The 14647-nt window shown below is 39.8% G+C and overlaps 1 protein-coding gene across 1 annotated transcript in view; it reads right to left on the minus strand.

Moving 5' to 3' along the window:
- Positions 1 to 480: 480 nt before the first annotated feature.
- USP13 (ubiquitin specific peptidase 13 (isopeptidase T-3)) overlaps positions 481 to 14647 on the minus strand; it is a 116647-nt gene continuing 102480 nt past the window's right edge. The window contains exons 20-21 of the mRNA XM_008568105.1: positions 7108 to 7192; positions 481 to 5406 (exon numbers count right to left, since the gene is read on the minus strand). Coding sequence (XP_008566327.1) covers positions 5313 to 5406; positions 7108 to 7192 — 179 coding nt within the window. The 3' untranslated portion in view covers positions 481 to 5312. The remainder of the gene's footprint in view (positions 5407 to 7107; positions 7193 to 14647) is intronic.

The raw sequence follows: 14647 nt of genomic DNA on the forward strand, positions 1-14647 counted from the left end.
TACTGTTTTAAGCCACTGAGTTTGTGGTGATTTATCATAACAGCAATGGGGAGACTCAGACACCATAGCAAGATAGTGTCATGGAAATGCTGAAGTCTCCTGATGCAACACGTGTCCATTCTGCTTTTACCTGTGTTGAGGCCAGCAGCAAACTGAGACCCAGGGAACCAAAGAAAGGTCTCAGTTAACTCTACTATATGATTTGACACCCAGCAGAGAAAGCCTAGAAGACATCAGACTCCTCCCTGCCCTGACCCCTCTCCTTCACAGGGGTAACAATGTGCTATTGCAATGGTCCACTATTGATGGGAACCAAGCAGCCACCGAGGCTACCTGGCAACATCAAGAAACCCTAAAAAGAAATAAAATTAGTCATTGTCTCAAGTTACCTGTTCCACTGATGGATGAGAACCATCAATGGCAGAATCAGTTTACTTGGCATTTTTCAAAAGAAAAATAAAAAGGCATAAAGGGACCTCAGATTGTGAGAATAGCTTTTAATTTAAAACAATTGAAGCAATAAATCATTCATCTCTCTTTCCATCACAGGCAAATATTCTCCCAAAACATCTGAGATAGTTTAAACAACTGTGACTAGTACAAAATAAAATAAACACAAACTCTTTCAGGAGCTGACATCAAAACTTGCTGGGAAGGTGGGCACAGGTGACAGGCTCAGTCTGCTGAGGCCGAGGCCAGCAGCACATCGAGAGCAGCAAGATTTGCACAGTATTTCAACACACCCAGCTTTGAACAGACCAAACAACACCTGGGGAGGGAAAACCACAAGAGAATGTTGCCCAAAATGAAACAAATATGCCCAATACCCTCATGTGGCTAACACCCTTGGAACCTGGAAGATGCTAGAAAAATAAGAGCAAAGGTAGCAGCTCTAGGCAAAGCTGAAGGAAGGCAGTTTGGGGCTCACTTGCTTTTGTTTTTTTAATTAGGGTCTTACATATATGAATTTATTGGTTTTTAGTAAGAAAAACCTTCTGCTTTCTGGGAAATGTTCTGTGTCTCACAGCAAAAATATTTGTATTGCTTCTATTTGGATGCTTTGCAGAATTGCCTTTCCTATCTACGGTATCTCACTGCCTACCCCACACCAGGTAAGCCCAGAGTAGCACTGTCCAACAGAAATGCATTAGCCACATGTCTAATTTTAAGATTTTTAGTAGCCACATTAAAAAAGATGATATAGGTGACATTAGTTCTAATATATATTAAATTTTAACCAATATATCCCAAATATTGTCATTTCAGCTTGTAATCAGTATAAAATATTGATGGAATATTTTATATATATATTTTTGGTACCAAGCCTTTAAGATCTGGTGTGCAGTTTATGTGTTACAGCACAATCTCAGTTTGGACAAGCTCCATTTCTAGTGGTCATTAGCCTTACGCAGGCTCTCTCAGGATGATTCCCTGAGTGGGAAATCTGTGACACTGTGTAGGCAAGTGACCTCTTACACCAGTTTAAGAGTGCAGAACCTTGTTCTGTAACCTAGATAACAGAATAAGGAAAGAATCACATGGTATCTAACTCCATCCCCCGGTCCTGCCCCATCCCCTACCACCTCATCAGAGACAGCCTGTGCTGGTGCTGTGGGTTAGCTACAGTGATGCCTGCAAGATGAAAAAGACATCCCTTTCTGTGATAGGCAACTTTGTCAGCACTTATTTGGGGATCCTAGCTATAACCGAATTAGAACTTTAAAATATCCCACAAATGTTTCAGATTTAACTGAAGGTAGTTCTGAGGCTTTTCTAATTTCTAAGAATGTTTTAAATGGATTTTTTGGTTTTGAGGCGGATGGTAGCAAAGTACCTCATGAACTGGCAAGGTGGCAGTTTCAAGAGTTGGGGAAAAAATGGGACAATTACCAAAGAAAGTAAAGCTCAGTGGATCGGGAATAGAACTGGGGTGGAAACAGCAAAAATGACAAGTCCTAAACTGGAGTATGTAAGCTGTGACAATCCAAAAACATACCATCTGAACCTCTAAGCGATCCCTCACGTTTCACATGTCTGACCCTGGTAGTAACCATAGGAAAGGAAAAACACTCAGGGCAGGAAGGGACTTCTGAGCGTATCTAATCTAACCTACTTGTTTTAAAGAAAAAGGCCCATAAAATGACTCAGCCCCATCCCACTTCGAGGTGAAATCGGTGTACAAACCCAGGGGCTCTCACTGTGACCTGCAGGAGAGGCTCCAGTTCAGGTAAAGGGAATAAACGGCGCAGGGAGTGAGAGACCAAAGCTATTCCCACTGGACTTCCTGAGGCACAAAGTGAGCAACCAGGAAACAGCAGGCACATTCTCTTGTAGGTGGGAGAAAATAGTCTATTCAACTCCAAAATTTTGAAGCAATGTTAATGTAAAATGTCATTAAATCATGATTCTTCCCATACAGTCTTTTCTGTATACTTTTTTCCTTTAAAGGAAATCCCAATCTGAACTAAAAACTGGGTTTCTGGGCAGTTGTGTGGGCATTTAGACCAACTAACAAAATAAAGTTTGATACATTATGTGTTCCAAAGACACATTCATTGAGATTCTATGCAAATGGATATCAAAAGATATTTACAGAAAGAAAGCTCTGTCTTTCACATGAACACCCACATACAGTGAGAATTTCACAATTATACCACCATGCCTCACACAGAGGACTCCTAACAGGCTGATAATCAGTTAACACAATCCACTCATTATTCCAGTTTTCAGTCACAAATAATCTCATATACACAGGTGTAAAATTAAGCAGTTCATTCCAGACTTTTGTTCCAGGGAAATCTGCCTTGTATATATTAAGATACACATATAAAAACATTTTTAAGCAAGAAAGAAACCCATTATTTGCTCCAGTTTTTCCTAACTCTCAATCTGAAATAAAGAATAACACATATATAAAACTTCACCTTGTAGAAATAGCCCTTTGTTTTGTGAGGCAGAAAAAAAGGCAGCCATAGTACACTTTCTTACAATATGTTTAGGCATCAAAAGGGCTAAACTTTTTCTACTTAATGAAATTAAGTAATTTATAGCCTTAAATTTTAAGTAATTTATAAGCTTAAATACTGATTTTACACCATTGATTTTGCAAAGTTTTATTTAAAAAATTTTATTTTGTTCATAACACACATGCTATCTTTGTCCACATTTCAATCCAAACCCCCAATCACCAACCCCCTCCCACAAGAAAAGGCCTTTGCTTTGTGCCACCATTGATAACAAGCCATTTTGGATATGTGTTGGGAGCCATGACTCTATGATACTCAGCCCCAAGGGGTCTGGATTTTGTAAGGCTCCTTAGTGTGGGGATTTCCATGGGAATCAGGAGCTGGCATAACAGAGTGGGACTGCTTTAGGATGTCTGTGTCAACATCAGAAGGCGACAGCAGCGGGCACAGTTTAGTAGAGAATTACCGCACCATGAGCTCCCTCCTTCTGCCAATCTCCTTTGTTGCCAAATTGAAGAAAACATCAGATGAGAGGAGGCAGGGAGCAGACTCTACCAGGGCCCACTGTAGCACATGACCTTGTACTCTCTTAAGGTTCATCGTATCAAATCTCACCACTTCCTCAAAGCACAATGGGAATGAGAAGGCAGGTGTCATCACACCTTTGTGCACATGAGGAGAGTGAGGCACAGGCAGCAGGAGGGACTTGGCCAAGGTCCACAGCCAGTTAGGGGCAGCACCCAGGTCTCCAGGCCATGGGCCTCGGGGGCCACAGGCCTCAGGCCCCACGTCCCTCACTAGCATGGCATTAAGTGACCTCCTGTGAGATAGGTGCCCCGGTCATAACCAGAATCCTGATTGTTCACAACTCACTGCATCCTAATCCAACGTCTGTGCTTTATGTCACCCAGTTGGTTCTGCTTTATTTTCCTACAGTGTCTAGAAAGATCCTTTCAACCAAATACATGTTAATCAAACAGTAATAAATCCTTTTTCATTTGACTGGATAATCTGAAATAGAAACTCCAGAGACTCTGGAATTTGGTGCAGAGCAGTAGGAAAATTATAGAATAGTATCGCTCCACTTTTCATCACATTTGAAACTGTGATTGAACCCCAGGTTGCAACTAAAATACTGAAACAACCAAAATGAAAAGGATGGTCTTTCACAATGTCACATAAAGTTTCTTTGTATCTGAAATTCTTAAAGTGTCCAAGATCACACTGTTGGCCACAGCAGATAAGCAATGAAGGCAAGTCAGGAGGTGACAAACTAAAAAAAGGACAGAGATAAGACTCTGGCCCCAGAAAAACATGGAAATGGAGGCAGACGAAGAGATCAGAGACAGGAAAATTACAGACAAATCTGGGGCATTTAACATGATTCCATGGAGTTATCATGTGATGTGGTAAGAAGAGATTAGTTACTTTAACTAAAAATAAACACTATACCTTTGGGGGAAAGAACTACTGAGAAACAGAGAATTCATCTACCTTTGACAAAGTACAATTCTATGCTGCTGCAGGCATTTGGCATCGTGCCACCAAATGTCACAAACCCAAGTGAATTCTTGACAGCACTTAAAGGGATAACAGCCCTTTTTACTCCTTAAAATCCAAGTGGGAAACATTTTTTAACCTGTTCCTGAGTTATAATTTCATTAAAGTATTTACTTGCTTTTTCCAGATATGTTTAATACCAACTATTTAGCCTTTAAAAACCAACACATCACAGATTTACTAGTGGACTATAAAGGTCTCACACTCACTCTCACACATCCACACAATCATATGAATTTTGATGTGATTTAAATTAAAAATATCTTTCATTGCAGATACTCTACTGTACATAGACAGGTCAGAAATTAAAGTGTATAATGAAAGAAAATTACGTCACAAATAAAGCTCAGCCCAGTTGTTCATTTTCTATATGAAACAAGAGTGGGCTTTTCGTTTACTGTGGGTGAGGCCAGACCTCTGGCCACATTCATTGGTTTCTCTGGAGGCTACTGACACTCACCCCTAAAGCAAAATAGACGGCTGGGCACATCCCATTTCTAATGTGCTGAGGACAGATTCCCCACTAGCAATATGAAAACCTTTTTTTTTAAATATCATCCTCTCCTTGAACATTTATAAAAACTATCTACAATAGTCTATCATCACTAATAGAAATTTCTTCCCAGTTCTATTTCAGAAGGCGTCAAATGATCGTGCTCTTTAAATAAACTATAAACACCCCACGTTCTCCTTCATGTCTGGCTGTCCCAACTTTTTTTTTTTTTTTCTTTTTTGGCAAATTAAAAAGGCGTATGGCTTCTTCTAGCCAATTTGTACTTCTGAGGTTTAGCTTGGTATCCTGCGGTAAAAGTACATGTAGCCCAGGTCTTTAGGGGGCCTTTCTGAAGCACAAACTTTGTGGTCATTGTAGATCACCCATCTGAAAACAAAAGACAGAAACATTTGATGGTTTTAAGTCAGTTCCAGGAAACTTTGCAGAAAGAAGTTATGCATCATATGAAGCACAATACTTAAAATAATCAAGACATTCTAAACAACAAATGCAAGTTTTTGGTATAAAAAGAAACAGAATACTGTTGGGGAATCACAACTGCTTTTTGATTCTTGAGCTCAATCAAAAAGTAGTTACTACATGCGTGAGGAACTTCCAAACATTTTAAACCCTTGATGCCATAATTCCCTTTGCAGAAATCCACAGATAGCCTCACAGATAACTGAGTCAAAGAATTATGTACGACAGTATTTATTTCAGCCTTACGTATAAAATTAGCTAAAAACCAGAATTAAACATCCGTGCAGTGAGATATTATAGAACTATTAAAATTTCTTCAAAGAATATTTGGTGAAGTGAGAAAATAATCACAATATAATATGAAGTGGGAAAAAGACAGGATACAAAATAGTATGTATGTACTCTGTACATACTTTAAGCTTTTAGAAAAGTTTAAATACGTGTGTATATTTGTATGTTGTATGTGTGTATATGAATATATACACACCCTCTTTCGGGACCAATAAGACAAAGAAAAATTATCAAAATGTAGAAAATAGTTATCTTTAGGCTTCCAAGTGCATATTCCTTTTATGTTTCTGTATTTTAAAAATTCTAATTAATTTTATTGCTTTTTAAACTATAATTAAGTTATTTTTCTTTAAAAAAGTATTTTAAAAGCTCTATTATGCTTGGCAGTAAGAATTCACTATAAATACAAGTCCTGGTGCTCAACTATTTTATTTACCAAGTTGAGAAAACAAAATGAAAAGACACACCCAAAATGGATACAATCAAGTCCGGGTGGAAACTGGCCACTCCTGCAGTGGGAGAATGGAGTGAAAGGCCAACACCTACCAGGAGAGGCTGAGCTTCCACGTGTCTCCAGCTTCTACATGGCCTGAGCACTGCCCACCAGCAGGAGTGCTGACACACAGGCCACCAGTGGGGGCTGTGGGGATCCGGACCAGGGAGAAGGTGCTGAAGACAGCAGCAGCCTTCCATTCTATAACTGTGTCCTTCCCAGTTTACCACACACCTAACAATTCTACCTGAGAAGCCAAGAAGCCAACTGCAAGGCTGCAATAAGGCAAAGCACTGAAGATTTAGGGTTGCCAGATAAAACACAGGTTACTCAGTTAAATTTGAATGTCAGGTGAGCAACAAATAATTTTTTAGTGTAAGTATGTCCCATGCATTATTTGGGACATACAATATTTGAGATATATTTATACTAAAAAGTATTCACTATTTATCTGAAATTCAAATTCAATAGGGCTTCCCAGTTTTCTTGTTTTGTTGGCTAAATATGGCGATCCTATAAAGGTTCCAAATATGGCATACATTCTACTACAAGAAGCGTCTTTATTTCAGCAAGTCACCTTGGTATGACGGTTGAAAATGGCTTTGAATACCAGCTCTGACACAGTTACTTACTAGTTAACATCAAGCTATTTTGCCTCCCTGAGCCACAGTGTCTTGATTTATAAAACGGCATTAAAAGTATATCCCTCCAAGACCAATGTGAGAACCAAGTGAGATAACATAAGAAGCACTTAGTAGAGTGCCTGGCACATAGTAGGTGCTCAATAAATCATAGCTATCATTTACCTTCTGAAAAAGACTCACCTTCCTTCCTTTTTGATATGGCAAACATAATGGCCACTCATTGTAGATGTTCCCATGTGACTGATGAATGCAAATAATTCATACACTATGAAAAACAAAACAAGTCAGTTACAAGATAGCATTTCTAGAGTCAAGAGCACTTCTGATCAGAAATGAAAACCAGTAAGAGTGTAATCCAGCAACTGTTTAGATTTGAAAAAGTCTATCCTTGCTGTATTGACAACACACATCAAAGTGACACCACATTAAACCTGCAAATTCATGATAACAAAAGCAGGAAAAAAACTGTCAAAGTATAGCTGATGTTAAGTTCAAATATGGAAGGAAATTAAAATCCCACAAGCTTGTGGGTGTAGATGGCTAGTTCCGGCTCTATCATTTCCAAACAGCATGAGGGTGGACAAGTTGTTTAATCTCTCTGAGCCTGGAGATTAAACATGGAGATTAAAAAAAAATCCACCCACTTCACTGGGTTGTATGAGACCTAAGTGAGCAATTCAGACTAAAATACCATACAAATGTCAAGATTATGAGGAAGACAGCAGATAGCTTTATCATTTATAGGAAGGGATAATGCTTCCCACAAGATTTGTGACTTGCTGGTGACTACATCCTACGTGGGACCAAACTTCAGACTTCATGCTTTCTGAACAAGGAGATATACACAACTTCTTATAGGGTGAGACTGATGTTTATTCTCTAACAAGTACCTCCAGCCATCAAGCATAGTACTCTGTATCACATCTACACTGAATCAATTGTAGTTCATGTTCCTTCACCTAATCCTAGACCCACACAACACAAAGTGGGTTTTGTGGGTTCTGTTACAGACTGTGATGAGATAATACAGAAATTGAGAATATTTACAGACTTTTATAGTAATTTGAAAGTAATATTCATGTCTTTGAACTTAGTAGGGAAAAAAGTGGGCTTGAATATTCATTTTCCTAGTACTAGCTTTTTATTACATTTTCCAAAAAAGTATTGGTTCCAGACAGAGCCTTCCTCTTACCACCCTCTCTTCCACCCTCTCTCCCTCCTGCTTTTCACCCATGCTCGTTCACTAACTCAGCCGTCAATCCCTGGTCCTCACCTTACTCCACCGTCAGCAGCATCATGCACTGTTGATCACCTCCTCCTTCCTCAGACACTTGCCCCTAGGACATGACCCTCTTGGCTGTACAGCTGCCTTGCCGGTTGCTCCATATCTGTCACCTCTGCTCATCCTCATCTCCCTGACCTTTGCATGTTGGTGACCTGGGGCTCAGGCCTTTTTTCCCCCTCTATCGACTTTCTCCTTGGGTGATCTCATCCAGTCTCATGGCAGTAAATGATATTCTTTTCTCAATTTCATTTCCAATAATGTTCATTGCCAGCGTACAGAGATACAATTGAATTTTTCATATTGATCTTGTTTCCTACAAACTTGCTGAATCCATTTATTAGTTCTAATACTCTTTTAGTAGATTCCACAGGATTTTCTATATGCCAGAGCATGTCATTGGCAAACAGAGGTAAAACAGAAGTAAAACTTTATTCTTCCTTGATAATCTAGATGCCTCTTACTTCTTTCTCTTGCCTAACTGCAATGGCTAAAGCCTCATGTACAATGATGTTAAATAAAAGTGGCAAGAGGGGACACCCTTGTCTTATTCTTGATCTTAGGGAGAGAGCATTCAGTCTTTCACATAAGTATGATGTGAGCTGTGGGTTTTTTGCAGATGCCCTTTATCAGGTTGAGGAAGTTGCCTTCCATTCCTCATTGTTTTCTCCTTGGCCTTGTCTACCTCAGCCAATGCAATTCCATTCTTCTGGTAACTCAGGATAAAATCTTGACTTCACTCTCACAGTCCCTACATCCATCCAACCTATCACAAAACCTTGTCAGTATTTCCTTCAAAATACATCCAGAATCCAACTACTTCTAACCACCTCACTAGCAACCCCTGAACCAAGTCACCCTCATCTCTGGTCCGAATTATCACAGTAGCCTCTTAACTGGACTTCCTGTTTCCTCCCTTGCCCTCTACTGACTATTCTCAGCATGCCTGCCATACTGATCTTTTTTAAATGGAAGTCAAATTGTAGTCCTTACCCTGCCCAAAACCTTCAAGTGGCTTCCTGTATCTCAGAGTACAATTTAATTCTTGCAATGGCCTATGAAGTTCCTCCATCTCCTCCCATTCTCCCCCTTACTCCCGTCCAGCTACCTTCCAGCTGCTCCTTAAACACATCTGGCATGCTCTGGCCTTCAAGCCTTTACACTTACTGTTCCTTCTATCTGAAACTCTCTTTTTTCAGATGTTACATGACTTACCCCTCATTTCATTGAGGTCTCAGGTCAAATGTCACCTCATCCGAGAGGCCTTCCTGAAGCACCTTCATAAAACACCAACCCTCCCTCCCACCCCACCCTCACTCCTGCTGCTCCCCAGTCCCCTTTTGCTTTACTGTCCACACAGCAGGAAGTAACACCTGCCATGTCACATACTTACTTGTGCATTTATTTACTGTCTGTCTCCTTTTACCTCAGTCTAGAATATAGCTCCATAAGGAAGGACAGGGAGTTTGTTTTGTTTGCTGAAATATTCCAGGCACAGAGAACCATACTCTGCATGCAGTAGGCACTTAATAAGTATCAGCTGAATGTATAAATGAATGACTGAAGGAATAACTCCCTTTACTCCATTTACTCAGTTGATTTTATATCTTCATATAATGTATATATTTTTAAAACCATCTACCAAAGTATAAGTTGGTGATAAATTAGTAAGATAACTACTTAATCAGAAGTAAATCAGAGGGAGTTGCTTTTCCCATCATTAAGTTTCTGTTGCTAACTATCACATCAACTGACAAAAAATCCCAGGTTTAGAACCAGAAACGAGGCAAAACAGTTGTGAATGATAATCATTTTGCCTGGTACCTGTCTTTTGAAACAATGATCAGGGACCTTTCTCTTTTCTGCCCTCTCTTTGTCTTCCACACTAAGACCACCCATCCCTACTTCAGTAAGCAAAAAAGGTGTGAGCTGAGACCTTTTCATGTTTCTTGACCCTGCTGGGTTGTTAAGCCCTTTTGGAATAATTTTACTTCAAATTCCAAATCTTCAATTTGAGACAGGCAATGCTGCTCTCCCGAAATGCAGCTGCCCTCTAAGAACCCCAATCAAGGCTTTTTTCCCAAGGAACTGTCCCCTAAAACAATGACTTAAGCAATTCAACAGAATAGTTAATAAGCACTTCCCACCATAGCCAGGATTATATCAATGAAACATTGCTCAGACACCAACACTGATTGACAAACCAGACAGAGAGAAAAGGACAAATCCTTACATCCCAATACATCCAAACATGTCATTAAGCCCCTAAAGGCATTTTCCCCTTTTGGGTTAAAAACAATTCATGTTTATACTCAGAATCAGAAAAATTAAATTTAAAAAGTTAGCATAAATCTTACTCCTATAATTAAAATTAACCATGTTTACCAATATAAGCATCTACCCATGCATTATTCAAGACCTCCTGCCAGGAACCAACAGCAAAAGAGAGACTCTCTTTCAATACATTTGCAAAAACTAAACAGATGAGAAATTTCAATTTATATTTGTTTGCAAAGAGAAAGTAAAGGTGAATAAACCAGACAGGGAAGCTACTGCTGATTCTTCTTCAAGTTCCCAAAGATGTCCTTCCAAAAAAATACAGCATTGTCATATACACACTCCAATATATAGAAACCCCTTTTTATCTAGATAGAAAAAGCAGTCTGAGACAAGGTAAACATTTCAAAAATGTTGACTTTCAATAGAAAAACTTTCAAAGTACATGGAAGAGCTAGACAAAACTGAGTAACCCACATCTGGTGAATGACACCCCTCTAAATGGCAAGGATTAAACTGGGTCTGAAAATAGCATTGTTCCTCCCCACAAAAGTTGTCCTTTTTGAATTCTAGAGAAATTTTCTCGACCTTTCTAATATGACAATTTTTAACGTCAAATTTTACTACCATCATCCCCACCCAAGATATCAATGATACTCTTTGATTTTGTTCTGTGAGAAAGCATTGTCAGAAAATTTATAGGGATCTTGGAAGGTAAAAGAAGTACGCAGCATGTCCTTTCAACGTCATATGGAGGAACGATTACCCAAAGATTGAGGCCACCCAAAGGGGACAGATTGGCAAATGACCCATAGGCCAAATCCAGCTCACAGCCTGTTTTTGTACTGCCAAGGAGGAGAAGGGAAGAATGAGACAGGCAAGTGTATGGCCCACAACTCCCGAAACAATGATCTGTCCCTTTAGAGAACAAGTGTGCTGGCCCCTGGTCTAGGGGGATGAACTTAGTTCATCTCGCTATTTATTACTGACTGAAGTTCCCAGGCTTGGTCAAGTTACTTGTTAACTTGTAGATTTTTGTCGAGTAAAGATACAAAAGGATTTCTGTCCAGTGGAACACATAACCACAAGGATTTACGGTCCTGACAGACATTAACTAATTTTTTATCTAACCCGGCAATCTCATCCTAACATTCCTTTGTTCAATTGTCTTTAAATACGCTAGCTTCTCAGATGTTTTTAAAACAAGTTTTAAATATCTGATCGGTTCTGTCATTAATTAACAAGTTAATGAAAATCTGTGATATGTGTTCATTTTATATTTACTGAAAAGTCATGATTTTACCTTTTTGAAAATTACGCTTTAATACATAATGACCAAAAAGCAACTCTAGAGTCAGGAGTGCATTTAAGCAAATGTATTTTTATAAATCATTAGAGCATCTACATATATTTATAAAGCCTAAGGGAATGACACATCATTTAGTCAGTCTACAGAGAATGCTCAAATACACCAAGAGACTCCTTGGAACAGCCATCAAGACCCCAGACACTCTGCAGGCTTCTGGTGAGATAAACTAGGTTTTCTCATGCAATCCTCCTAACTTGTATCATTATCTGCCCTAACTCCAAGGCGTGGGGGTTGGGGGGGTGTTGATAACAACCCCAATTTACTAGCACTTGACTTGGAAGCATCCATACCTGCAAACAATCTCTACCCCCGAAAGCTTGCTTTCCCTCATCCCTGCTCTAAGAAAAAAAAACAGAGGGGAGAAGGGGATTTGGGACTTTCAGAACACTTCCGAATTCTCAAAAAGAGAAGGGTAAATCAATAATAAAGCTGACAATATAGAATCTTAAAGGGTCAACAAATTGCCTCCCCCAACCCCAGCCAGCTCACAATTACCAATCTCTTTGTCATACTGCCTAAAACTCCAAAGATCAAACACCTTCCTCCAAGTTTAACAGTTCTCAGTCATTCCTACTTCAGTGTAAATTAGTTTACTGCAGAGTGGTTTCCTCTTAACTTTCAACAGCACCACTGAAAAAAACAGGAATTGCGGCAAGTACTGAAGTGAGATGAGGATTACAGCCCGTGACGTGAGATAATTTATGTGACTTTCAAGTGGACCACCCGGGCTTAGCTTCCCTGGGGAGCTGTACCTCCTGCCCACCAGGGAGATCAGCATGGGGGGGGGGGGGCAGTGTTACGCAAATGACAGGCCTCTCTGCTCCCCTGCTGGAAAACTTCCACTGCAAATGTCTGAATCATTACAGAAATGTGGCGGAAGAAGCCAGAGCAGGTTTTGAGTAATCACAGTCTAATCACATGTTAATCACATCGGCAATCAGTGAGTTGTTGTTCTTTTTTAATTAAATGCTCATTAAGTACAAAACGGACACAAATGATTTTGCAAATAACAGAAGCCCAGATAGGTCAAGAAGCCCGGGTAGGTCGGAGTGAAGACCTGGTTCCCCATGGTTTTGAAATCTTTAAAGCATTCAACAGAAAGTTAAGTGCTAGCCCTAAAATGGGTATGGCATGGCAATAAATTGAGCTTTAAAAAACAGATTCGCCTCCATGCCAATACAAAATGTGAAGGAGGAAGTGCTCGGCCGTCAAGCAGACACATGTGAGTTCCACCCCGGTTCTGCCACTAGTAGATCACTTGTCACCATTTCCTCATCTAAGCAGTGAAGGGAAAGTGGCCAAGGAAGTGCTAGGCACATAGTAGGGATCCACTAAATGACAGCTACTACTTCATCAAGTATTAACATCACTGTTAAATAAAAATTATAAGAGGCCATTGTCCTGGACTAAGTTCCTGCACTAGACCCCAACAGACCAGACTAAAGATCAAAATGGAGTCTCCCCTGCTAAGGTTCCACATCATCAAACCTAAACTAAGTTGAGAGAAAGAGAACAACCAATTTCCAAAAAATGCCGGTTTAAATTTTTGATAGGCAAAGGAATGAAATTACTTCTGCTTTAATCCTCACGCAAAAGAAGGAGCCTGGTGTTTAAATAATCAGTTGTTCTGTCTCCCTGTCCTCACCCTACAAGGAAAGTAAGTTTGAAATGACTAAATCTACTTTTTGCTCTGTTTCTGCTTTCTTCAGCCCTTTTTTCTGTCTGTAAAGTCAACTTCTGTTCAGCTCATTGGAACACTTATTCTATTTTAAAAAGTGTTGCCCGATTCTGGAATCACAATAAAGCCAATTGAGATTTTTAAAATTGTAATTTTGTCCTTTGACAGCCCTGACCCTTTTAAACAAATTAGATACTATTTAAATAAAAGAGTTTCAAGCAAGAACATTACTTCCTCATGAGAAAGTTGGAACAAGTGATTTTTAATTAAGATATTACCTAAAGAAAGAATGTGATACAAGTGCTTCCTTAATCCCTGTCCTTGTCGTTTTTTTCCAACTCAAAAACCTACCTTATTATTTTCAGTGTTAACCTAGTGTGGTGAGGTCCCAGCAGCCACTCTCCTCACAGCAGTTAATTACCTAATACTGTTCTTACTACTGCTCCTAGGGTAGTAGTTCTCAAAGTGAAGCTGCACCAGAATCACCTGGAGGACCTGTTAAAACAGATTACTGGGTCTGGCTGTTTCCTAACTCAGCAGGCCTGAGGTAGGGCCAATGATTTACGTTTCTAACAAGTTGTTGGATGAAGCTGATTCTGCTGGTCCAGACCACACTGGAACCAGTGCTTGCAGGAGACCAACCCTTCCCTTCTGCACCCTCAGGCCATATGAGTGAGTGAGGCATCCTGCCTCAGTGATGGGGGTAGGACTGGGCACATGACCGAGTCTCAGATTCTCAGGACCTCTGCTGAGAACTCTGGGGACAATACTCTTTCTGCTAGATTTTAACCTGGAATGATATAGTTGCAGGAGGCACTGCAGCTGTCTTGTGCAGAAGCTGTCTGTGACTGGAACCAGCGCTGAGGAGGCCGAGCAAGGGGCCAGTCCGGGTAAAAGGGTTTGAGTCCAGAATTCCCTTTCTGCTTAGACAAGTTTGTCTCAGATCTTCTAGCACTTAGGACAGAACCCCAAAAACTGACATTGTTTTTATTTTGTTTGTTTTGGCTCCTCAAATATCAATTACCTTTACCCTTAGTATTCAATACTCCCAAGTCAAATATCTCAACCCATTCACCAACCAAAAGAAGGTGAAAATAACTTGGGAATTAAAATA

The sequence above is a fragment of the Galeopterus variegatus genome, unplaced genomic scaffold, assembly GCF_000696425.1.
Source record: "Galeopterus variegatus unplaced genomic scaffold, G_variegatus-3.0.2 Scaffold374, whole genome shotgun sequence".
NCBI lineage: Eukaryota > Metazoa > Chordata > Mammalia > Dermoptera > Cynocephalidae > Galeopterus > Galeopterus variegatus.